Source organism: Ammospiza caudacuta, chromosome 3 (genome assembly GCF_027887145.1).
Source record: "Ammospiza caudacuta isolate bAmmCau1 chromosome 3, bAmmCau1.pri, whole genome shotgun sequence".
In the NCBI taxonomy this organism is placed as follows: Eukaryota; Metazoa; Chordata; class Aves; order Passeriformes; family Passerellidae; genus Ammospiza; species Ammospiza caudacuta.
In genome coordinates, this window is record NC_080595.1 from 4819212 (window position 1) to 4845622 (window position 26411).

The 26411-nt window shown below is 47.8% G+C and overlaps 1 protein-coding gene across 1 annotated transcript; it reads right to left on the reverse strand.

Annotated features, from left to right (window-relative positions):
- Positions 1-1363: 1363 nt before the first annotated feature.
- On the reverse strand, positions 1364-26274 carry ANAPC1 (anaphase promoting complex subunit 1). Its single transcript, XM_058801209.1, has 47 exons — positions 26051-26274; positions 25136-25297; positions 24957-25008; positions 24294-24403; positions 24045-24127; positions 23173-23246; positions 22803-22948; positions 21930-22150; positions 21094-21303; positions 20716-20811; positions 20374-20464; positions 20219-20284; positions 19930-20067; positions 19456-19596; positions 19160-19220; positions 18685-18872; positions 18172-18246; positions 17768-18033; positions 17466-17557; positions 17022-17170; positions 15953-16031; positions 15838-15874; positions 15675-15745; positions 15377-15555; positions 13239-13465; positions 12026-12144; positions 11344-11615; positions 10579-10813; positions 9768-9859; positions 9504-9638; positions 9303-9385; positions 9108-9186; positions 8760-8834; positions 8165-8241; positions 7885-7975; positions 7738-7791; positions 7281-7474; positions 6973-7059; positions 6461-6578; positions 5635-5712; positions 5250-5317; positions 4191-4329; positions 3585-3671; positions 3046-3141; positions 2698-2896; positions 2092-2226; positions 1364-1596 (listed from the first exon to the last, which is right to left on the reverse strand). The coding sequence occupies exons 1-47, from the start codon at positions 26261-26263 to the stop codon at positions 1481-1483; spliced, it is 5856 nt and encodes a 1951-aa protein (XP_058657192.1). The 5' UTR covers positions 26264-26274; the 3' UTR covers positions 1364-1480.
- Between the last annotated feature and the right edge of the window lie 137 nt (positions 26275-26411).

Here is a 26411-nt window from a genome sequence, read left to right on the forward strand (position 1 = left end):
GGTCGCGGCGGGGAGTTGCTGGAGATGATCGGTTTCGTGTTGTCATTTTTCATCGTATCCGTGGTGAAATGGATCGTCGCCTTGCAGCCTGCTCGGCCACAAGGCAGCATCACCCTGGGAATGCGGGATAAACCCCATGGATCCATCGGGACAGCCAGAGGGTTTAGGACACCTTAGCTTTCCACCCCAAATCCAGCATTTGGATTTTTGCCTCTTTGTCCAGCTGAGATAAACCCGGAGGTTCATTCTGGGGCTGGGGTAGAGGCTTGAGGAGGCAAAAAAGTGTTTGTCCTTGGAAAACTTGTGGGGAATTTAATTCCCCATCCCTGGAAGTGTTTGAGGCCAGCGTTGGATGGGGCTTTAAGTAAGGTGTCCCTGCTCCTGGTCTTTAAGGTCCTTTCCAACCCAAACCATTCCAGGATGCCATGATATGCCACTGTCTGGAAATTCCCTCTGGAAAATTAGCACTTCATGCTTCCCATTTCCTCAGTTTAGAAGGAACTTCCCTGAGCTGCACCCAATTCCTAGGGGAAGGAACATCCAGGATTGTCCCATGAGACCTCCTGGCTCCTCTGATTTCCCATCTATTCAAGGGTCCATTGAAATTGGGTGCTTGTGCTTGTGGAGGTGTGATAAATTACTTAAATGTGCTTGTGGAAGAGGTGTGACAAATTAAATTAATTAAACTGTTTTTATTAAATTAGAGAAGTTTCTGAACAGCTTAAAAAAAAAAGGATGAGGGTTGGAATTTGGCACAGGCTCCGCCTCCTTCAGGACACCTCAAGCAATTGGAAAACCTCAGTTAATACACAATAAATTGGTTTTTTGTAAGAATCAGGTTTGCATCATTTTCCTGCTTTTGCTCTATTTTTAATCACTCTTGGTTGTCCTCCTCCCTCCATTTGACCCTTTGCAAAATCCTTGAGGATATGGGAAAAAACCAGGGAGGAACTGGCACAAATCCCACAGAACAGGATTAAATTTGGAAAAACAATCAGAATCCAAGCCTTTGGCTCTGCCTGAATAATCCCTCAATTTCTGGCTGCTTTTCATGGAGTAATTCCATGTGTTTGGTGACAAATTAAGGATCTGCTCTGCCCAGAACCAACAAGGAATGCGCCCTGCTCCAAGTTCATCCAGGGGGATGCACATGAAGGAAGGGAACACAAAGTGTTTAAACCAGGAATTATTTCCATTGTCCGGAAATAAGATCCACAAGCAAAGGAGTTATACAGCCAAGGAAAAGCACCATTCCCAGCCAAGGTCTTTCCCAAATCCCCCACAGAAACCACACATCTGCAAACAAACCTTCGTTACAAAAGTAAATTTATTATGACCTCACTTTTATAGCTCTTTTTTTTTTTTTAAATTCCTCATAACAATTTATAAATAACTCCTGGTCGTGGTTGCCACAGCTGGGAGCGAGTCTGCTGTTTGGGAAGGTACAAAAAGAGGGAGATTTTTGGGAAGCCTGGTGGGACTACAGCACCATGGCCTGGGGATTCCCGAGGAGCAGCGGGGCCAGGCGCAGCAGCGCCCGCACGGGCACGTGCAGCCTCCTCAGCTTCAGCAGCAGCTCCGAGAAGTTCCTGCTCCCTAAAAACATCCAAAGCAAAGGAAAAGGGTGTAAAAATGAGCAAAGATTTGCACAAAATTGGAGGGGGAAGCTCCAGAGAGCTCTGGAGGTGTCATCCCATGGATCCGTCTGTTGTGTGCTGGTTGGAAAGTGAAATTCTACAGGAGACCTCAAATCTCTTTGAAAAGAGATCCCAAATCCAGGAAGAAGGAGAACACAGAGGAAAAGAACAGCCAGAAAGGGATTTGTAACAGGTAACTGGAATCTTCCATGCCCAGACACAGGAATTTGAGGCCAGCATAGGATTCCCGGGATAGGCCCCTGATCCCTCATGGATGTGGTGACATTTCTGCCCCAGCCCTAAGCAAGGAACAGAGCTCCCAAAATTAAGGTCCAGCTGCCTTTCTTTTCCCTCAGTAACCTCAGGACTGGTGTATTCTCAGGCTGCTGGAGAGCAAGGAGAAGCTGCCCAGTGAAGGATCCAGGATTTCCCCAAATCCCAGTTCCAGACTCACCTTCCAGGCCTCCAGCTGCCAGCTGCCCCGGTGTGGGCACAGAGTGGTAGATCAGGAAGCACGCCAGCATGCTCAGCTGGGATTCCTCTGGAGCCTGCCCGCTCAGGTAGGAATGCAGGGACACGTCCCCTCCGGCTGCAAGGCACAAGGAATACCCTTGGTGACATTTGGGAAGCAGGATTTCCACAGATAGACCCCACCGAAGTCTCCATTCCCCACAGAAGGTGGGCTGGGAGGTTGTTTTCCCACCTCCTTCCTTCTGCCATGGCCACCCTGCTGTGGTAACTGTTTGCTTTTGCTCTGGGAAAATTCTCCCTGTCCAAGATGAGGAAGGAATTTTCCCCGGGAAACATCACCTTCCCTGCTAAAAACCCCCATCACTCCAGGCAAACACAATTCTCCAGGGAATGTTCCACACTGCACTGAAAATGCCCTCCCTTCCCTCATCAGTTTTCCACAATTTTGAGGCAACAATCAACATGGACAAGACAAGAACAATCAACAAGACAAGAACCAGGTGAGCAACAGGGGGTGGAATGAGATGGTCTTTAAGGTCCCTTCCCACCCAAACCATTTCAGGATTCTTGGATTGAAATTCCTCCTTACCTTGAAGCCACTGATCCAAGGTGTTATCTATGGTGCACTTCATCACTGGCAGGAATTCCGAGTTCATGAAGAGCCCTCGGGTTGGATTCCTGCTCATCCTCTCCCGGTGGCTCCGGGAGCTGAAGAATTCCAGCACCAGCTTCATCTGCCACAGCTCAAAGGTCTCGGACATTTCCCTCCTTTCCAGCCTCCTCACGGCCTGGTAGTGGGAATTGGAGCAGGAATGAAACAAGTAAATGACTCCTCAACCCCTGCCCTCACTCTTCTGGAAAAGTGAGGAATGGCCACTGTGTGCCCCCCAAAAAGTGGAGAAAAGTGTTGCTTCCACCAGGAACAGGAGTTTCCTACCTGGTCGATGGCAATGTAGGTGGGCAGCATCTCTGGATTCTCCTGGGTCACGCACTCGTAAAGGATGGAGGAGAAAAGATCCAGGATTTCCTGTTTCTGAAGAAAGACAGGCGTCAGGCACAATTTATTCCAGGTCCCTGCCTGGAATTAATTGACTGAAGTTAATCCATGCAGTGGCATCACAGGAATTTGGGATAATTAATGATACCACTTGACTTCATCCTTGGGATAATTAAACTGGGTTTTATGCCTTCCCTTAAATAATTTTTAAAGAAATTCCATATAAAGCACCTTCTGTGACTTCCCCTAAATGCTTCATGGCTCTCTGGATTTGTTAAACACATTCCTCAAGGAATGAGACAAAAAATCCCGATATCAACCAACAGGAATCAGAGGATCATCCTCGTATTACACAACATCCTGCAGGATATTCCCTGCTCCTGCTGGTTGCAGGGCTAAATTCTGCTCTAGAGTTTAAGGCAGGTTTTCCCAACTTTTTATCCATGGAGTAAGTGCTGGTCCACACCAACACATCCTACCTGGCCCATGTCCATAGTCGGTTTGCAAAAATAATCGGCGAAGGAAAAGAGAGCGGGATCGGAAGTGAAAGCGGAAATTGCTTCTGGCTGGAAAAAAAAAAAAGGATTGAAACACATTCCTAAAGTGAACTTTTTGAATTTGTGCACAAAGGTAGCAACAACTGATTTCCAAAGCGTCCAGAACACAGGGGAGAAAACTGGAACCCATGCCAAAAGTTGGAATCAATGTCTAAAGGTTGGACTCAATGATCTAAAAGCTGGACTCAATTTAAAGGCTAGACTAGATGATTGAAAGTCTGGACTCAGTGATCTAAAATTTTGATTCAATGATCTAAAGGCTGGATGCAATCTAAAAGTTGGATTCCACGATCTGAAGGCTGGATTCCATGATCTAAAATTTGGATTCAATCATGTAAAGGTTGGACTCCATGACCCTGGAGGACTTTTCCGCCCTAAATGATTCCACGATCAAGCACTTCATGGGCAGGACGTGTCCAACACTCATGTCTGCCCATGCAGATGCACCTACACAAGAATTCCTGTGAAAGCCACCAGAATTCCCTCCCTCAGCAGCGTTCCTGGCAGGAAGCACCCTGGGAGCAGTACCTTGAAGGCGCGCGCTTCGGAGCTGCGGTGGGTGACGGTCTGCGCCAGGAGGCTGCGCCATCCCATGGGATCCTCCTTGTAGGAGAGCTGCCCAGCCCGGAGCTTCACGTACAGGATGCCACCCTTGGAAAGGATCGACCTGGAATGGCACAATGGGGCTGATTTATGGAATCAGGAGGAAATTCAGGCTGGATATTGGGAAGGAATTCTTCCCTGTGAGGGTGGGGAGGCCCTGGCACAGGTTTCCCAGAGAAGCTCTGGCTGCCCCATCCATAGAAGTGTTCCAGGCCAGGTTGGATGGAGCAACCTGGGGTAGTGGAAGGTGTCCCTACCCATGGCAGGGTGGCACTGGGTGATCCTTAAATCCCTCCCAACCCATGCTGTACTAATGGACTGAGCTTAATTTAATCCTTCCACTTGACAAGGGGGCAATCAACGATTAGACTCATTATCTTGGAGGTCTTCTCCAACCTAAATGATTCTGGGATTGATCAAGGGCAAGTAAATGACCTAAAAGCACCCCACTGCTGAGCAAAGATTGAGCTGGTTTCTCCCACCCTTCACTGGGAGTGCAAAGATGAGAATGATTTCCACACCCCCACCCCAGATCCTGTGTTCCGATAAAATCTCTGGTTCCCACAGCTGCCCGCCACCTTTCGAGTGCGTCACGAGGGCGGGTGGCACTTTTGTGACATGGGGTGACACGAGAAAAAGCACTTCACAGGGCTTTGTAACAGTCCCCAACAGTCTGGGAAATGTGATATCACCACCACTCAAAACCAAACCAAAACCATGAGTAGTAGCTGCTCTCTGGTGCCTCCATCCCACTGCCAGTCTCTGCGGGTTTTACTATCAGGTTTTCCCCGACCTGTTTTTTTGCATGAATTATTCACCTCAATGGGTGAAACCCAACTCTGCAGTTTCTTCCTTTACCCCTAAAGTGCTGTCAGATGCACAACAGTGACTTGATGAAACCCAGAGCTGTGGGAGGGTTTAAAAAAAACCATGAAATACGATTACTACGAGGTCATGATTCAGTTGAGCGTTAAAAACACTTACTGGAGATGAGTCGTTCCCTTGCTTAAATCTATTAATAATTCCCAGTACCGGGGGCCCTTCACTCTGATCTGTCAATAGAAACATTTTATTACTAAATATAACCAGAATCATTGAATTAAGAGGCTTTTACTTTTTTTTTTTCAGGGCTGGTTTATAGTGTTGCCCACACAGAAAATTCAGGAGGAGGTTTGTGTCTCCTACAGGGAATTCCCTGCTGCATCAGATCTTGGAAGATCTTGATCAAGACAGAGAATTTTCTTTGGAATCATAATGGGACAATGTCATCCAGAGTCAGGCTAAGGAATCAAAACCCATCAGATCTCAGCTCTTGAGATTTGTGACACAAAATCCAGGTGATTTTCCATTAAAAAGAGATTTCCTCTACCTGCTTCAGTAAGTGGAGCTCTGGGAGAAGCGTGGGTGCCATCAGCTCCTCGGTGGCCTCCCCGTACCACTGCGTGCCCTGCAAAACATCACAACAGCCATGGGTTGGAAAAGCTCATTTCCATGGGAAAAGGAAGGAAAAGGGAACCTTGTGGGGAACAATTGCCCTGGCAGCAGGCAGGGGGTTCTGTTCCTAAGTAAACACAGGACTCATGTCAGGAAACACAGACTACCCAAGCTGTATTTTCCATGGATGGAGGGACCAACACCTAATGCTGGGCAAGGCTGAAACGTGAAGGTTTGGGAAGCAAGCTGTAATGGGAACATGGAGAACTCTTTGTCAGAATCACAGAGATGCACTTCTTCCCCCTAAAAAATCCAAGAAATCAGTTCTGAGCTTCTCCCATATAAAATAAATCCCACAGAAAGGACTCTTCCCTGAAGGACACCTGATGGAAGCACCAAGGAGAAACACCAAGTTGCTCATCTCAGAATTAGGAGAAGGCTTGGAAAACCACAAATGCTTCCAGCCACCTCTGAGCCTTTGGAAATTCTTCTGAAGAGGGAGAAGAACATGGGTCAGTCAGGACACCCTTGAAGACTCTGGTGACTCTCCCTGTCCTCCCTTCTGCTCTCCAGGCGCCACCAAAGCACACCTGAGGTGTGAGTGGGTTCAGCCCAATCCTTCACTCATTTGGGCAGAATTCAACTCGTCTCCACCACAGCTTGAAACCAAACCCAAGACTGGAGGCCACTGCAATGAAAACTGGGATGAATCCGAGTGTTTGGCCATCCCACATCTCCTCAGGGCCTCCCAGTCACATTACCTTGTAGGTGACCTCTATGAGGGCGTAGCAGGGGGAGTTGGTGTCCACATCCACGGGAGTGAGGAGCCTGGGCTCGGCCGCCAGCACGTACAGGTGACGCAGAGCCTGCAGGTGGTACCTGGGGTGGCAACCAGGAGCTCAGCACGGGCTAGGAATGGTCCCAGACACCCAATTCCTGCTCCACACCCAAATACAGCTCGTGTAGCCGTGGTATTGGGTAATTAACAGAACAGGGCTTAATGGAGCAGAACCAAAAGTAATTAAGGGTCATAAATGGACAGATCTTCCAGGGAAATCTTTCCAGCTGAGCAAACTGGAGCAGCCTCATCACAGCAGAGCTGGTGTTTCCTCACTGCCCAAAGATCCCTACCACTGTCACTTACTTCTTCCATTTCCCACTTTTTTTTTTAATGGAGAACCTCTAAAAATTGATTTTTGGTAAAAGTCCATCACTTGTCTTTTGTAAAAAGATGGTTCAGCCAAAGGAAATGGAATCCCCACGAAAGCCTTACCGATTGTCCGTGCTGTGAACAGGGAAGTGAGGGTACAGAGCACAGAGAAGAGCAGCAATGGAGGAGTTGGAGGTACTCAGAGAATATCTGTAGGAAAAAGACAACATTGTCCTTTAGTTTTCCTTCTAAAAAACACAGGAGGCCAAAATATTTTGGTGGGATGAGGAAAGGAATTTCCAAAAGTGCATGAAGACAACATGACTCCCTCTGCCAACAGAAGGCGCATTTATGCATCCATATAATAAAAACAGAGAAATAGAGGAAATGGAAATAAGGGCAGAGATCTGCCTTTGGAAAAGGCCCATTACCTTCCTCCTCCCAGGAAGAGGAGCCCCAAAGCCATGTGGTGAGCCAGGTGGAAGCCATAGTTCATCTCTCCCCCCGTCTTCTTGTGCATGAAACGGCAAAGCTGGAGCACTTTGAGGTTCCCAGAGCCAGCCATCACCATGGCCAAGGCCAGGAGAAGGACACTCAGGCACGTTTCCAGGTTATAGTGACCTGTCTTCAAGCACAACAGAGAGGTTTCATCACAATTCCATGGCCAACAGCACATTCCAGGTGGGATGATCCACCACTTTCTACCCCAGCGCTTGAAAACCACATTCCCCAGAAGGAGGGAGAGCCAGCAAAGTCCTTCAATGATTTGCAGCTCTGCCACATCCTATAGATCATGTGTAATCCAGGAAATTAAAAGGGCTGGGTTTGTTCCCATTGAACTTTTGCTGAGGGTCACACAAAGCCATCTTTTTGCTCGGAAAAACTTACTATGGACGCCGTTGGAGCCGACAAGCACTTCAGGAAATCCGTGGCATATTTGTACTAGAAAGAAAAGGAATGCCCAGTGAATATGGATCCAAAAGGTGAGTGACAGCTCCCTGGGAAGTGAATGGAATCAAATAACCCTCCTCTTACCAGGCACTGAAATGCTGCCAGATTTTCTGAGCCGGCAAAACGAAATCCCAGGGATAAACACGCTCCGGCGATGATGTAGACGTGAGCTTGCCTAAGGAACAACACAAACGGGAAATGACTAAATGCTCCTCTTCTCCTCATCTGAATACACAGCACAAACCCCTTCATCCCTTAAAAATAAAAGGGAAGACTCATCCTTTATAGGATATCCCATATAACAAAACTCCCCTTTACAGGACAGTAAAATTCCCTGGGAGGAGATTTTTGGGATGTTACTCACGCCAGTGTTTCCAAGCTCAGGTCTTCAGAGGAAGGCAGCTCTGTTGCATGAAGAGAGATAATGTTCTCTCTTATGATCTGTAAAAAGCAAGGAAGGAAAATAAATCCAAGGGAAAACTGATGGCTCATTGAAACTTTGGCCACCAAGAGTTCATAAGTGATACCAAACAGGTCTAAGGGAAGGAAAAGCTGTTTCTTCCCCCAACAGAGACCATCACCATCCTGTAGTTCTCATATGTATTGAGCTCTTAAAAATTCCATACAATATCTTGGAATATCACTGATTCCACTGCTGGGAAGTTACTCCTAATGCTCAACTCCATGCAGCAGTTTTGGACCTGGCAATGCAGGGAAAAGTTGAATCCCTTCTTTCCCTGACATCATTTTGTGTCTGGAATAATCCCATCTCTCCTCAATCATCTCCTTTCCAGTCCTGGTGCTCCTAAATCCATACATCCCAGGGGACAGTCACCTGCGTCATGTTAATGCTCATTTCCTTGTGCTCCTGGCATGACAATGGAAATACCCACACAGAAAACAATCCAGGGAGGTGTGAAATTGAGAAGCAAACACACCACACATAAACAAACACCCACCTGAGGCACATTGCTGTTGACCCACTTGGAATTGGGCAGGATGTCATCCCACAAAATCAGGCATCGAGCCAGGGTCTGGAAAAAGGGAGAAAATGTATCTGTGGAATTGGGAAAAGCTATAAAAATATACCTAAAATTTAATGTAACATTCCCCATAAATTGTGTCATTCATCTATTTCTCCCCAAATTCTGTCTCCATGATAAGGAAGCTGCCACACTACAAGGAGGAATTCTTGGAAGGGGTGAATTTGGCTGGGAAGCAAAGGGCTCTGGATGATGGGCATGTTGGGCTGGAATTCCTAAACATCATTTAAATGGATTGAGGAAGGAACCCAAGGGAAATCTTACCCTCAACAAAAGGAATTCTGGTTTGACAAAGTCCAGCAGATACATGGTGTCTGGTGCTTTGAGCCAGTCAGCAATGGATCTGCAGGGCATGGCAAAAGAAAAGGGTTTCCAGGTCACATTCCAGCAATTCCAAACCTCAGCAGAGCCAACACCAGGGCAGTTTAACCCTGCAGGAATTCCCTGGTCAATCAATACCTGTTGTTGGTCTTCAGGTAGATCATGGCAAGTGCAAGGGTGGCACCTGGACACGTCACATCCACGTTGATGGTGTCTCCTTCCTGGGAAAACACAGGGAACACTTCCCACAGGTTCACTTGGAAGGGAATGATGCTCCCAAAGTCATGGAGACACCTCCCAGAATTCCAGCTTAAATGAGGCAGCACTGGCACCACGTACCTTGATTTGGTAACTGGGAGATTTGTGCTTCTCCCTGTGCATTCCTGCCTGGAATCTCCTGTGTCCCCCCACCATGTACTGGTAGAGCTGCTCGGGAACGTTGAGGTCTGACATCCCAATCAGGTTACTGCCATGCTAAGGAAGGGAAAGAAGGAAAACATGGAAGTGCCTTCCTCTAGGAGAAAAACCCACAGGCAGCAGGGAGCCAAGTATGGAACAGCTCTTGGAATGCCATCCCAGTGGATATTGAGTCTCCTGACTTACCCCAAGGCACACCATTCCCAAGGCCAGCCCTGATGCCAGGGAATAGGACTCTCTGTCTGTGCAATATTCCATTTCTGGGCCGGGGGGACGCCCTGGAGAAACCAAATGAGCAAAATTCACCTTTGAAAATTCCAGCTTATTGCTTAATTCCTAGTGAAAGGAGAAAAAATTATCTGTCCCTCCTTAGGGAAGTCCTCATTGGAATGACAAGGAGCTGGCAGTTCATCCATCCACTCCCAAATAGCAACTCCCTCCTAAATGTTATGGTTGGAGTTCAGAGCCATGGTGAAAATGCCAAGTTTAACTGAGGATACTTTAAGATCCCGAACCAATCCAAATGCTATTGCTATAAAAGGATTGCACATATCCAATTTCTAGAAACACAACGATTTCACCCTTAAAATTTATCCCATTCCCTGTTTAATAAACCACACAGTCTCCAAGTATAGTCCCATGTAAACATGGAGAAAAACAAATTAACTCAGAATGAGAGCACAAGTGAGATCACAAATCTGCTGCTCACATCAGTTCTTAAGGCCTAGTGGTTAAAAACCCTTAAAATTCCAAACAGGGGAATTTAGGACACCAAATTTCCAGGTGGAATAAGTAGGAACAGTAACAAAGCTGCCATGTTTCTTTTCCTAAGTTCAGTGACTTTCCTTTTTATGCTGCACAAGCTCCCAAGAGGGACCATGAGGTTTGGAAAAATGGGAAGAAAATGTGGTGGGAAAAGGTGCCAAGGTTACAATCCCAACTCCCTGGTGCACACAGTGTCCAGCCCTCATCCTGTTTTTCCAGTGTTGGCACCCACCTATCTCAGCCAGCAGCACCTCAGCAGTGTGCCTGTGGGCAGTGCCCTGGTAGACCAGGCCTATCCCAACCACAGCAGCCACCTGGACGTTGTGGGGCACATCCAGCTCCGTGGAGGTGGGAGGCAGCAGGGCAGGGATGTGGATGCTCAGCAGGCGGGTGATGGACATGTCCATGGTGCCCAGCTTGGCAGCGGAGACGCCGAGCAGGAGCCCGATGCTCGTCATCTCGTGGCCCTGGGCAAGGGGACAAGGAGCAGTGAGGCACATTCCCAGTGAGGAATGGGAAAACCCCTGTCCCAGTGTTCCACTGGCTTATCCCAATGAGCTGTGTGCAGGGTGGAGAGGTCTGGTGGTAACACTGCAGGATGGAAATGGAGGTTACTCATTCTGCGGAAATTAGGATTGGGAGCGACCTCTGGAGATCATCCAGTCCATCCCCTCTGCTCACTCAGAGCAGGTGACACAGGAAGGCATCCAGGTGGGTTTGGAATGGAGTTTATTCAGAGGCTCCATGCCCTCCCTGGACAGCCAGCTCTCTATCACTTCTTCCAAAAAAGCAGTCCTTTTTTTTCCTCACATTGAGAAAGGATCCTTCCAACCCAACCCAAACCATGCACCCCAACCATAACGAAGCAACTCAGACATTCTCCCACACCAAGAAACTCCCAATGCAGCAGCAGTTCAAAGAAACCTTCCTTGCTTTTTTTGCCTAAAGAATCCAATCCCACTGGGACCTGCCTCTTGGATGCGCCAGAATTCCTCACCTTGGTCAGGTAGTCGTGGATGTTGAGGGTGGCCAGCTTGGTGAGGTGCCCGCTGAGGCCCAGGGCCATGAGGAAGCCGGCGTACTCGTTGGCCAGCTCGGCGATTTTGGGCTTGTTGTAGACGATCCAGGCGGAGTCGATCTGGGAAGCGGGAGCGATCTTCAGGCCGGCGGCCACGCCGTTGTGGAAGCTGGCCCAGCAGGCCATGTTGGGGGGAACATCGATGTTCCCGCTGTTCAGATCCACAGTGGTGTTCCTCGGAGGGGCACGGCCTGCCATGGGAGAGGGGGTAACAGGGTCAGGAAAAGCCAAGCTCTTCATCCAGGGCCAAGTGAGGGAACAGCTCTGAACAGCTCTGTTCAGGAATGTCAGGACAGCCCTTTGCAGGATCCTGTATGACCCCAGGACTGCTTAGGCCATTTTTCTACTTCTCTCTCCTTCTGCACCTAATAAAAGGTTTCAGTGTTTGATAACACTGGCCCTGACCATTCCAGAAGGATCTTCCACCATTCCAGGTGGCAGATTCAAAGCCCAAAGGAGCTGCTTCCTCACAAAACCCACACCTGAGCCGTGAAATTCTTGGTGGAGAAGATGCTGTAAAAATTACTGTAGTGGGATAACAGCTGGAAGAAAGCCCATCCTGCTCTGGGATGGACTGGGAAGGAAGCCCTGACAAACGTACCAGTGAGGTTCAGCTTAGGGATGGGCAGCTGCTCTGTTGGCACAGGATGGTAGGAGAACAGGGTGAACATTCCTCGTCCAACTGGGAGTGCCATGGTTCGCTGGCACAGCTGCAGCAACCTGGTGGGGAGGTGAATCCAAAAATGACATGGAAAAATTTCCCAAATATAAACACCTACAAACAACAGGCACTGGACAGAACCATTTTCCCCTCACTGTGGCTCCTTCCTTCTCCTTTTGAACCAAATCTTTGGTCCTAACAAGGTTCATCTCCAAGATACCTTTTAGCTGCTGGAACGTGGCACTATTTTTCCCTTAAAGCTGGTTCAATAAATCCATTCCACAGACACTTCCCAGCTGTGCTGGAAGCGAGGTGAGGGGAAAAAGTCAAGTAAAAGTGGTTGCCCTGTGGGATCCTGCTATGAGTGGTGATAACACCGAGTAATAACTCACGTACAGAGGTGATAAGGTGCTTCCAAGAATGCCGACCACAATTCTCTATGACTTAGTCTGGAAACACTTTCTAAACTCCTTAGATTACTCAGCTCCCTAGGTCAGATTCAGAACCATGAATGCTGCATGGTAATGGTGTTCTCAGGTTTGCTTTTCAATTTGGTTTTTAAAGAAGAGGTTTTTAACTCCCCCCAAATTGAATAAAGCAGGACAGGGATAATCAAGGCCACTGGACACAGGTTCCAAAGGAATGGCATGGGACAGTGAATGTGCTTTCTGCGGAATTCCAAGGTCCCCTGTCTCAAGACCAGCCTGTCATAAAGGGTTCTCCAGCTTTGGGCATGGCATGGATGGTTTGGTCTCTACAGAGTAGGTCCTGCTTATATTTCACATATTTTGGGCAGAACAAACTGCTACAAAATCCCTTCAAACCCAACAGACCTCAGTGTGCTGTTTGCCCTTCCCAAGAACCCCCTATTCCAACAGTGCTTTGGAATGGAATTGAAAGACTTGGATTATGGGTTTTTCTTGTAATTAGATTCTGAGCCTCCAAAAATATCCCCACAACCTTTCAGCTGAACGAAATACTGGGAAATAGAAACAGCTGGAAATGGAGAAATTTCCAAGGCCACATTGGATGGAGCTTGGAGCAATCAGGGATAGTGGAAGGTATCCATGGCCACGCTTGGAATGAGATGAGCTTTAAGGTCCTTCCAGACCCAAGCCAAGCCAAGCCATTCCATGCTTCCAGGACTCCCTACCTGTTTTCCTTCTCCTCGATGTACTCGTGGTCACTGGCCTCTGGCATCTGCACCACGTTGACGCGGACGGGCCGGGCGCTCTGCAGGAGCCTCCTCACCTCCTGCACCCGCAGGTCCTCGCTCCAGATCAGGGACATCACCTCCTCGTTCATGTCGTTCATGCCATCCTCATCCTCCTCCGACTCGGCTGCCGACGGAATGTCCGAGGACGGCACCGTGCCCACGGACTGCAAGGGAAAGGGAAGAGACAATTCCAGGGGGGAAAAAGTGCCAGGAAGGCACCACAGCCTGAACTCAGCCAGCACAATGTGATGGGTCTGTACACAGAAGGGATGGACACACTGATGGAGGGTCACAGCATTCCCATGTTCCTCACAGGAATTTAAAGGCCTGGAGGATTTCCAAAGATGGAAATCAAGTCGTTTTGCACAACCAAATGGGATAAATAACTAAAGACAAGAGGATATGACACCTCAAATGCATTGAGGAGGTGACGTGTGATGAAGTTCTTGCCCTTTCAAAATCTTTCCTTGTTTTGGAGCAATTGTAGGAAAGGGTTTTCCTTTCCCTGCCTACTCCATCAGCCCAGTCTGTGATGATCCCAATTTGTGATGAGTCCAACCTCAGCTGCTGTTCTGCAGATTCTGCTCCAAACCATGTGTTATTTTTCAAAGTGTTGATGTTTTCACACATCAATTTGGATTCCCTCCACAACTACCTTGAAAAGCAAATTACCCATTAAAGCAGCCTGCACAGCAGAAAATCCCAAAATTCCTCACTATCAGAAGACTTGGGATTCATCACAGCACCAGAATGGTTTTGGAACTTCTACACATGACCAGAAAAGCACCAAAGCTTAGGAGCACTCTTGGAAAACCCTTTTCCTATGTGAGATTTAAGAAATGCTTTTCTAAAATTCTGCTCTCCTGTTTGCTCACATCACACAAGTGATGAGAGGACCCAAAGGGAACAGATCTTCCCGTGGTTCTCAGGGAACGTGTGGCCCCAGGAAGGCAAGTAAATGAAGAGCTGATGAATGAAACTCAATTTCTTCTGGTAAATCCACACTCAATCTCAACACACAACTGCACCACCCAGAGCTGCAGCGTCCGTTCTGAAACAGGAAACTCCACCCTGCCCTCCTGAGAAATGACAAACAATTTGGGGTTTGAAGCTCACTTTGGCCTTTTAAGGTCACATCAATTCGAGGCATTGTTATAAAGTCAGTGATAAAATCAAATTTATCATCATTTTCGATGATTCGTGAGGGTTTCGGTTGGGCACAGCTTCCACCAGCAGTAAACAAAAAGGATTTTTCGTGTGGTGGCAGGTGGGGTCTGACCTGGAGTTAATTAACCTTTCTGCCAAATTAATTACAGTTTTTATATGCAATTAGTCATAAAGCCTTTGCTGCAGAGAACTGGAATAACTTTATTGTCCCTTCCAAAGTTGAGACAGCAAAAAAGGATCTTGAGCAAGGTGAACTTCAGATTTCAATTCCAATTCCTGACTTTGGAAAAGGCTCCAATCTTCTGCCATGATAGGGTTTTATGTCAGCCTAAAGAACAATTTTGGTTTTCAACAAAGGGCTTTCAGTGAGATACAATTCCTTGGGATGCCGGTGATAGCCACTATCAGAAGAAAATGTTGAAGAGAAAAACATCACACTGGTTTTTTTAATCATTTTACCTCAGGATACAAATAACTAAAACCTTTTTTGGGGAAAAAAAGAGAAATGTGGCAAGTGTATTTCCAAATCCAGCTCTTCTAGTGGAAAGGAGGATGCCAGCCATGCCAACACAATGAGCCTCTGACAAATACTCACTTCCTTCTCCTTCTGTCATGGCTTGATGGCAGAGCCTCTGGAGAAAGCACCAAAGAATGGGAGGAGGAGGAGGAATCCAACAGCTCTGGAGGTAAAACTTTTGTCTAAATTTAAAAATGTGATTTATCTTGAGTTTTTTCCCAGCTATCCATGATTACCCATCCCTACTGGATGTTGCTTTTCACACCAAAACCCTTGTACGTGTAAATCCTCCATTTTGTCGCCCTCAGTTTGGGAATTAAGCTGGAAATCCCTGAGCTGCCTGCTGTGCCCAAACCCTGGGATTGGGAAATCCCTTTGTGGCCATACTCACGGATTTCCCCTTCTGCAGGCTCCCTTCCCAGGCCTGCTTGGACAAATCCTGGCGGCCGATGAGGAGGCACACGGCTTCCGGCCAGTCCGAGGACGGCTGCTCCCGGCACTGGTAGATGGCATCCCGGATGGGAAGAGCCACGCCAAAGGGAAGAGATTCCAGATCCCTCAAGGTGAAACCTTAAAAATTAAGGAGGAAAAAAAAACCCCTAAATAAGTGTTATCAATCCCAGACAAAAAGAGTGTTTCCTGTTATCCAAGCATGTGGTTATTTGGGAGTGTTGTTGATCCGCTCTTACCAACACTGGTCATCCAAAGGACCAATTTTTCAGCCAGGCTGGAAACAGAAGTGCTGGATTTGAAATTGCACCTGGAAAATTAAGGAGAAGCCAATAAAAGCTCATCCAGAAGTCAGCAGGAAGTCACAGACTCAACAGAACAACACCAAAAAAGTTTCCATACCGATTGTCATCCTGCTCCATCTGCTGCTTCCGTTGGCCTAGGAAAGACAAGGCTGTGTTAATTCCATGTTTTTCAAGCTCAAGGCACTCCCAGGATGGAGTCAAAGCATCCTTACCTGATGTGATCTTGTACAAATAATGGGAGGCTTCATTCAGCACAGCACTCTCATCCCCAAGGATGTACAGAGCCACACTCTGGGGAGGAGAGACACCAAAAAACATCATTTTGGGGTTATATTCCTGATATATTTGGGGTTATATTCCTGATATTCCTTTGCTTCCCAGAAAAACAGGCAGGAAGTAACTGGAATACTACCTCAGAAATGGTGCAGGTGTATTGTGGGGAAAAGGAGATTGAAACAACTGAACAACAACAAACTTTGAAGCTTTAAATTTTGGAGGGGAAAAAAATCCACCCTGAAACAATGCACTGAATTTTCCCTCATTGCTTCAGAGATAAAAGATAAATATCTTCCCAACAGAAAAACATGTTCCCAGTTATCCTTCTTGTGTTTCTCATATTTCATTTCTCTTGCAGGACACACACATTTTCCACTTGGTCTCCTCCACATCTTGGCTATTTTGTGAAGGTTCCAAGTGAAAAGCTGTTGGGTCCAGCCAGCAAAATCCAAGGGATCAGTCACTACATTTTGAAAATTCTGGGAAAAATCATATCCAGGTAAAATGACTCTGTTGGCTTTATGAAAATCTTTTAACTCTGAGCTCTACAAGGGCAGATCAGGCAGAGAGAGGAGGAAAATAGATCCTGGCTTTTCTTCCCTGTTTTTCTCCTTAGGCACCTCAGGCTTGACACCTCTGCTCCCAGTCGGAAGGGTTTTCCCATCAATGACTCAGGAAGTGATGCTGACCAGGAGATACCATGGGCACTCACAGGACTAAATACTGATGTTGGGGCATGCCCAAGGAGAAAACTGGGGAATTCTCATTCCCCAAATATAGATAATTCCAAGTTCCATTATTACTTTGCACAAACCACAGAAAAACACAGAAGTGGTGAAGCTGCTCAGCTCCAATACATCCAGTAAATGAATCCCTCTATTATTTCACCCTCCTTTAGGGATGTTTCACTCCCAGGAAATTCAGCAGCTGGAGCAAGCCCTGCCCACAGGGCAGTGCTGACAGAACGAGGCACATTCCCTGTATTCCCTGTCCCCCAGTACTCACCAGTACCACCAGTTTGCTCCTCTCACAGATCCCTGGTAAGTAGGGATAAGGCTGCACTCCCTCTCCCTTCAGGCAGGAACTCAGCCACTGGAAGATACTTGGAGGCTCAGCAGAAAAAAAGGAAGGATGTAGCATGAAACCTGTTTGGACTTAAGATGAACAGCAAAGACCATGAGCTCAGGGAAAAGGCACAAGAATTCCTCACCATTCCCAACTCCTCCAGCGTTTCCTTCAAAAACAAAAATCCAGCATCTCCCCACAAAATGTCACAGATCCCCCGTGTCAGATGGGATTTTATGACAGGAAGGAAAACTCAAGGCATCTATTTAAGGAAGGAGAATTATCTCAAAGGAATACGTAGGGGATAATCCTCCAGAATGAGGATAATGTTAACAACAAAGGGAATACCCAAGTATCACAGAATAGCCAAAGGCTTAAACTCACCCTGGTCAATTATGCAGGTCTGCCTGGAAGTTTTGACAAGGGCTGGGTAGTCCCTGTAGTAATAATCCATGTAAGCTTCCAGTTTCAAATCCCTGGAATGAGACAGAGGGGAGTCACAGACTGGGAAAAAACCATTCCAACCTCCTAGATGCCACCTTTGGGCAGTTGCTGCTACTGGGGGAGAATCTGGAGCCATGGAACAAACAGGAAAGGTTTTAAATATTCTTTTCCTTCAAATACAGGGCAAGTTTGCTCAAATTTGGGCAATCCCACCAAAAGAAACAATTTTCCAGTGGGAATACCTGGCCAGCTGAACCAGGAGAACCACGAGGGAGCGGAGTCCTTCTCCCATCAGACTGTTCAGTTTGAGCTCCTCATAGATGAGGTGGAGAACAAAGAAAATGGCAGGAATGTGGGAGAAAAGGAGGGTGGAGGAATCCAAACTGAGGCTCTGGGAAAAGTCATCCCTGGAAGCTGAAACTTCCAGAGGGTCCAGGCGCAGAGCTTTGGCAATGGGGTGAGACTCGAAATTCCTGTGGTAGTCAGAGCTCAGGAGATATTCCCAGTCCTAGAGCAAAGAAACAGAAAGAAAGACAGAGGATCCATGGTGAAAATAATTTCCAGAAAGGTAATTCCAAAGCACTGTTACAGAGGAATTTTTTCCCTAAAAACCAATCCAAATATAACAGAGGGAACCATTTCTTACCTCATCTGACCCAGTTTCTGATGGCCTTGCCTTCTTTGGAGCAATGACTGGGGAGAGTGATCCTTCAAAATCAAGCTGCAACAAATTAAAGAAAAAGAAATAAAAATAGAAGAAATAAATAGAAAAGTTAAATAAAGAGGTTTCTTTGTGATTTCTTAGGAACCAGGGTTTCTTGCAATTTCTTTGGAACCAAGGTTTCCTAGGTGAATCACAACATCTGAACTCAAGCCAAGTAGGACATGATGTGGCTTGAGGTACTTCTGGATTTGCTGAACAAACCCCAGAAATACAAAATCCTCTTTAGGAAACAACAATCTGAGTTGTGACCTGTGTTTAAACTCAGAATTGATTTAATATGGATGGGATTAACCAAATTTAATACAGTGTTACATGTTGAGGTGGAATCAAATCTTCATCATTTATTTTTATAATAAGCACCCTGTAAATGTACCTCATGACAAAGACAGAGTAAAACAGGCCTGAAAATTAGAAGTGAAGAATGGATTTACTCACATTCCGTGTCCAGCAGAGCCTCTCAGTGTTGTACCCCATCATGTTCATGAGACAGGTGACAAATAAATTCCACTCTGAGTGGTAGCTGGGCCCTCCCGGGGCGTTGTAGGCGTTGTACCACTTCACCAACATCTGCACAGCTGTTTCCTTGGGCAGGATGGCTTTCAGCCCCTGCAGGCATCTTTTCACTGTTGGAAAAGAAGGAAACCATCCATCAGCTCTGGTTTCCTGGGATTTGCTTCACCAGTGGTGGAATTCTCCACAGGTTCCTCTGGCTGGACCTGCTTTCAACTCAAAATAAAGCCACAAAACTCCAACAGCTCTTCCCTGAGATGAGCACAAACCCTCCAATTTGGAACAAAAATAAGGAAAAATACTCCTTTTTTTGCTTATTACTGAAACCAGCCATGTCTGAACTGGCACCTCAGCCCTTCCCCAAGCAAAGCAAAAGCCACCCAAAGCTTTGGAGTCCTACCTAATTCCGAGGTGGCGATTTCAGGAATACTGATCCGAACCATGGTGTTATTGCTGAGCTCCTGGAAAATCCAACAAAAGTGGAAATAAATCAGGAAATGCATCAAGTGCAGGCAGAACAATTTTCTATCAATTCAGAACTCCTTAGTGGGTAAAGATATTCCCAAATCCCGGCTTTTGCTACATTAAAATGTGGAATTCAGACGCCAGCTCTGTGAAACACTGGAAATCTTGGAATGATCTTGAAATAATCTTTGTTCTGAAAAGTGTTGCCCCAAATGACAGGGAAATACCTACTAAAGTTACTCTGTTGTGGACAGGATCCCTCAGAGCTTGGATGAAAGTCCCAAGCTGCTGGAAAGTGCAGTCCTCAACGTAGGGGGAGTCGTGGAGCTTGGAAGAATCCCTTAATTCCGGAACTGGTGACAAAAGCACGCTCTGGAAAGTGGGAAAAATGAGCCCAGTTTAGAGTTCAAATTGAAGTGGAATTCAGAATTAAAGTGGATCTGAGCAAAGAACAGCTAGAATTGTTGGGTTTGAGGTACTAACAAGAATCTTGGAAATTACTATAAAACTTTCCAATCCCTGCCTTGGAAGTTTTATGGCAAACAGAAATAAATAAACAGGGCAGCACCACAGAAATCTTCTTTAAACACAGTTTATTCAGAGGATTTACAGAACAAGAAGGAAAGATTCAATTGCAAAAGTCACCTTAGAAGATAAAAAAACATTGATCATTACAAAAAAAAGGAATATTTCCTTATTTGTTACCTCTTCCAGGGGTCCCAGATGCTTGTTCAAAGGCTTGGATGGAGTACTGACACTATCCAAGGGAGTGCTTGGCCGAGGCATTGGGTTGGACATTGTCAGGGATGGAGCAGGAAGCCCAGGAATAAAAACCTTTCCTACCTTTTTGGTGGAAAAGGGAAACAAAGTTAAGTTTTTCTCTAAAAATAACCCTCACAAAAATTATTTAACTGCCCCATTAATGCTATGGATGCTTCAGAGCTCCCCTTTCCAGCACTGCTCATAAATTAGGGATGGGAAAGGCGTCGCTTACCCGAACCACTCCGGAATAAAGCACCAGATTCCCACTGCCTTCCAGAACCAGCAGTGTGTCAATTCCCTGGAATAATCAAGCAGCACATTCAGCTCCTTGTGCTTAATTAAGGAGGCACCAGCTGCATGACAAGGACATTCCACAGGTAACAATACCTCCACTGGAGCTGCATCCTTTGCTGGAATATTGGTGACAGATCCAAAGATCAGCTGTGATTTATCGTTGCTCTCTTGGAATTTTACACACCTAGGGATTAGGGAGAACAGGAAACATAAAAGATTTGTTTTGGGTGCTGTTACAGAAAAAAACCACAGACTTCCAACAGTGCAGTGAATTATCTGTGGGTTTTGTGGTTCCTTCATCCTTTTCCCTGCTTTGCACAAAATAAATCAACTTATTTTTAATTTTCTAGTTAATTAAAACCCCTGATGTATGGATTCCAGCTGGGAATTTCTGGAGTGCTTCTCCTGGTTCACCTGTCCCCAAGGAATGCTCACCTCAGCTGGAGCTGGGATTCCACTAAAAAGCACAGGAATTTCTGCCCACAAAGGTCGGTGGAAATGAACACTTTGGATGCCTGGGAATTCTTCTCTCTGGAAAAGAGGCCCAAGGACCAGGTTAGAACGTGCTTTGCTTTGGAGACTCCATGAAACATTCAGAAAGCCTGGAATAACACACCAGGAAAAACTGGTCTGAGTGCTCAGTTCTCTGCAAGGGAGCCAGGCACTAAGGGAACATCATTTCCCAAAAAAATCACGGAGTGCAAGTCCATGAAGACTCCAAGATGGCTCCAAATGAAGAAAAACCACTCAAATAAGCAGTGATTTCACTTAAATTCCTGCTTCCCAACTCTCATCCCAAGAAAACCAGCTGACCTCATGCTTGGGACTGTTTCTGTCCACAGGTGGTCGATGCAGAGCTCAGGAACGATCGGCTCTGTCTCCGGCACGAGGAAGGAGTCGTTGGCAATGGAATTTGGGGAATGGGTAACGCTGGGTCTCCTTGGGGACTGGGCACTGCTGGAAAGGTTGAACCTGTGCACTCCAGAGAAGGAATGGACTCCCAGGGCTGGGGAATGGGAACGGCTGCAGGCAGAGAAAGGGTATGGATGAGAAGGAGATCTTCAAACTCACGGAAAAATCAGATATTGATGCAGTCAAAAAGTGGATCTTCGAAATTGGGATAGAATCAGTCACTGGATATGGCCCAAAAGTGGATTCTCAAAATCAGGGAGAATCCCAGGGGGCCCATCCACTGACTTTAAAACCCAACCAAACGCTAAAGCAGCAAAAAGCTCATTGATGATGTCCTTTAGTTTTCTAGCACAAGAAAATGATTCTCTAATTATTTTCCAGGCATCTCTGTCCAAATCCAACAGATGAGATTTCAAAAGATTTCAGATGGTCCATTCCATCAAAAATCCCTTCCAAACTCTTCCCTCCAATTTCTTTAGAGAAGCCAGCCCAAAACATCCTGGGACTCAAATACCCTGCAGGCATTCCTTGATCCATGCCAGAACAGACTCCATGGCTCTGGCACAGGCACCACCCTCCTGTACTACTGGGATAATGGCACAGGAAGGGCATTCCAAGGGACATTTCAGGTGCTGCAACACAAGAGGCACCAGAGCCTTGCATGGAAAGATCAAGAGCAAAACGTGTCCATGCTATTCCATGGGTGCCATCCTTTGGGATTTGCTGTGGGTGCTCACCTCAAAGCTGCCATGTTGGAGATGGTGGGAGAGCGGGATTGCAGGTTGGGAGAGGAGCTGGATCTGCTCTGGCTGTGGATGGAGGAGTAGTTCTGGAAAGGGGAGCCCCCAGGGGAGTCTCCTTTGGAGAGGCTGCGGAGATGAGCGGTCAGGGAGCTGCTGGTGGCCATGTGCTGGGGGGTGCCCCCCTGATCTGGGAATTTCAGCACCAGGCTCTGCTCCTGGAAGGAAAACTGATGGCATGTGGGCAAGGGCAGCCAGGGAGAGGCTTTTCCAACAGCTTTTCCCATCAGTTACGTGTTACAAATTCATGCTCAGCCTACTGAGTTAATCCCATTAACCCTGCTCCTCTACTCCCACAGAAACTGCTCCAATGTTTGGTTTTTTTTTTTTTTTTTTTTTTTTTTTTTTCACAAAATCACAGGATTTGGTTGGAAAAGACCTTAGTGCCCAGCCAGTTCCACCCTCTGCCATGGGAACACCCTCCCCTATCCCAAGCCCTGTCCAACCTGGGACATTTCCAGGAATGGAGCAGCCACAGATTCTCTGGGAAACTCTGCCAGGGCCTCACAACCCTCACTGTCAAAGTTTTCATGGCACTAAGTGACTTTCCACTTTTCCTAAGCCTTCTGGTCCAATGTATGGAATAATATATTAATAATATAATACATGACCATCACCACCCCATGATCCCCCTGCTCCAGGCAAATCCATGGAAAAATTTTCTTAAAAACCAAAAGAACCAGCCTCATTAGATATCTTACTTTTATAAATGAAACAAATCCCAAATCCCAGCCATTCCTAACACACATAAGGGCACAGAAATGAACAGAGCTGTTTTCCAGGGATCTTCATTCCCCAGGGAATGTGTACCTCTGGCTTGACTCTCCTGAGGGCCCAGACTGTGTGTAAGCTCTGCACAGTGTCGTAGGTCATCACAATGGAAGGGTCAGCGCTGAGGAACACGATCCTCAGCGTGTGGTCAGCCACGTACTGCACCCGGGACGACCCAAACACTCCTGGAAAACAGGGATGCATCCCAAAAGATCAGCCCCACAATGATACTGTGAGCATCTCTCACACTCTCTCCCTTCCACAATCTGGGTTTCTCCCCTGGGCAGCCTCCCTGTTCACGCAGCCACTCTAACTGCATGCTTGGAAGTGACTCTTCCCGAATTTTTTGCTACAGGGACACACTGGGATTTGCTGCCACCCCGAGGGACTCTGGTGACATCCAATGTACCTCCAGACTTGCAGACCAGAGGGGCGATCTCATCCAGGGGGTGCAGCATGCTGAACATCGTCGGCAGAGGCTCCCTAGGGAAAAGGCACACAAATCAGAGCCTGGAATGTGACAGCAGGCACATAGATCTCATCTCAAAAAGCTTGCTGGATTCACTGAGTAGACTTTTTCAGGATCTCTGTTCCTAATCCCAGCTCTTCTGGGCACTAGAGAATCCCAGGGGAAAACCCAAAAGAGGGGATGAAAGCTGCTCATTAGTGCATTGCCCAACTGCTTCCTTTGGGATCCACAGAGGGCTTCCACAGGGGCTGGGAGCCTCAGCCTACAGGGAATGGGATGGGATCCCCACCAAAGAGGAAATGGGATCCTGCAGCTGAGAGAAAATGTCTCAATGGCAATGCCTCAGTGGCTCTCCCAGCTGTCCATGACAGCCTGGAATCAATTCCTCGGACAAACCTCAATGGAATCAGGCTGGTGCTTCCCAGATCCTATTCCCAGGACCAGCACTCCCAAACAGTTTTTAACACTCAGCTTTGAGTGTGCTCATTCAGAGTCACTGGGATGGGATAAAAAGACTGGAAGAAGCACATCAATAAAATCCCAGAATGGTTTGGGTAGGAAGGGATCTTAAAATGATCCCATTCCCCCCCCTGCCATGGGCAGGGACACTTCCACTATCCCAGGTTGCTCCAAGCCCCATCCAAGCTGTCCTTGAACACTTCCAGGAACGGCCCAAACACAACTTCCTCCTTTTCCACCCAATTTTACCTTTTCCCATCAGAAACACACAGATCTTTCACCACTGCCCTCCAACTCCTCCATTCCTTATTAGATTATCCAACAGGAAACCACCCACATTCCTCATCCCATACCTGGGTGGACTTGGAGGCACCTCATGGGAAGAACTGCTGCGCTCAAATAACAACCCATACTTGCTTGGCCAGACACTTGCAACCTATAAAAAAAAATGGATTTATGGTGGGATAAAAAAAATCAACCATGTGGTGTGTTGATGATGTCTTATAGGAAAATAAGATGTCCAGGGTTTTTATGCAGAGCAGGGAAACATAAATGTGGATAAAAATGTTACAGTTGTGGACAAAAAGCGTGGCAGAAGTTACCTGGAAAGGCAGAGCAGCGATGTAATCCTTCCCCTCCATGCTGTGCACGTTTATGCAGGAATTCTGCAAAATGCAGATACATTTCTCCAGTGTTTCCTCACTGCCTGGCACTGGAAAGGAAGGAACAAAACAATTACACAGTGAAGTTTTACTCCGTTTCAGACATCCCTTGTACACAAAAAGTAAATTCTGACATTTCAAGTGGTGGTGAATGAGCTCCTGGAGTGTGTCCAGAGAAGGGAATGGAGCTGGGAAGGGGCTGGAAAACAAGGACTGGCTGAGAAAGCTCAGCCTGGAGAAAAGAAGGCTCAGGGGAGACCTTCTGGCTCTGCACAACTCCCTGACAGGAGGCTGCAGCCAGGTGGGGGTCAGGCTCTGCTTCCAGGGAACAAGGGACAGGATGACAAGAAACAGCCCCAAGCTGCACCAGGAGAGATTCAGGGTGGATATTGGGAAAATCTCTTCCCCCAAAGAGTATCCAGCCCTGACACAGGCACAGGGCTATAAAAGCCACGTGGATGTGGCACTTAGGGATGTGGTTTTGGCAACAGCTGGACTGGGCAGTCTCTGAGGGCTTTCCCAACCTAAACAATTCCATGATTCCAAGCCAAGGGAGCCGAGCTCTGAGCATTTGCCCAGCAGCACAAGAAGCAGGACACTCACCATCAGCTTTTTCCGACTTTTCCTGGGGGATAATGAAGTCACACCACAAGGCCTGAAACCCAACACAGCATCATTAATTCTCCAGAACGAGCTGCTCCCACAAAATATCACCTTCCCGTGTTCCCTGTCTGGGAAGGGTTTGTGCATTCTCTCAGTGCCCCTTTCCCACATTTCTGTACCTGCAGGACGGGGCTGTCGACGGTGAATGCCTTGTACACGGCAGACACTTGGCTTCTGCTGCCCTTGCTCCAGATGACCACGTTGCTGGCCACGTACAGCTCCTCGTCGTAGTCCACCTCCTCCCCAACATCACTGATGCCCTTTCTCAGCTGCCAGCTTTCCTGGAAAACAGAGGTTTGTCAAGGGAAAGCCACAAGAGCCATGGGTGTGATGAGTTTGGCACAGAGAAGTTGTGGCTGCTCCGTCCCTGGAAGTGTCCCAGGCCAGGATGGACGGGGCTTGGAGCACCCTGGGATAGTGGAAGGTGTCCCTGATCATGGCAGGGGGTGAAATGAGGCGATCCATAAGATCCCTTCCAACCCAAAAACCCCTGGCATTCCACGGAAAAGGACAATCAGGATCCATTTGGATTTATTTTGATGGAAGCCAGGGAGGAATGGGTAAGGGAGACCCTTTGTAGAGTTCTGAGATTTAGAGTGAACCCCCTTGCTTCCCAAACTCCTTCTCAGAGAGGAGCTGGGATATGGATGGATCCAATCTTAGGCTCGATCTCCATCAGAGCTGGGGATGTTCACCTGGAGAAGAGAAGCCTCCAAGGAGACCTTAAAACCCCAAAGGGGCGCCAAGAGAGCTGAAGTGGGACTTGGACACGAGTCTGCACTGACAAGACAAGGGGAAATGGCTTCCTGCTGCCAGAGGCAGGGTTAGATGGGGCACTGGGAAGGAATTCTCCCCTGGAAGGGTGCTGAGGCCCTGGCACAGGCTGCCCCATATCCCTGGAAGTCAAGGCCAGCCTGGAGAAGCTTGGAGCAACTCTCTCTGCTGGAAGCTGCCCCAGCCCACGGCGGCGGGCGGGAACCGCACGGGCTTTAAGTTCCCTTCCCTCCCAACCCCCGGCTCAGCCAGGCCCGTACCCGGTGCCGGTCGTGGATGGTGACCTCTCGGAGGGAGCCCACGAGCCCCGCGGCGCCGTCGGAGGAGCAGAGCTCCGGCGCGGGCTGCAGCCGCCGCAGCTGCAGGCTCAGGGCGCTCGGGTGCCGCCGGCTCTGCTCGCGGCCCCGCGGCGCGAACTCCTGCAGGTCGCCGGCCGCAATCATCGTCGCCCTCTCGTCACAGTGGTCCGACATGGGGCCCCGATATCCACATTATTTCCGGGACGCTCCGGCGGCTCCCGCGGGCACCGGGACGCGCGGGGAGCAGCACCGGCGGCCCCTCACGCGGGCGCGGCCATCTTGGCGCTCCCGCCCTGCCCCGCGCGCGCCCGCGCCGCCATGG

Coding starts and splice junctions, on each gene's coding strand:
- ANAPC1 (XM_058801209.1), bottom strand. CDS start 26,263: ATGTCGGACCACTGTGACGAGAGGGCGACGATGATTGCGGCCGGCGAC. Junction 3,142..3,584: donor CGACTATGGACATGGGCCAG/GTAGGATGTGTT, acceptor GTCTTTCTTCAG/AAACAGGAAATCCTGGATCT. Junction 1,597..2,091: donor GGCAGCTGGAGGCCTGGAAG/GTGAGTCTGGAA, acceptor GGATGTTTTTAG/GGAGCAGGAACTTCTCGGAG.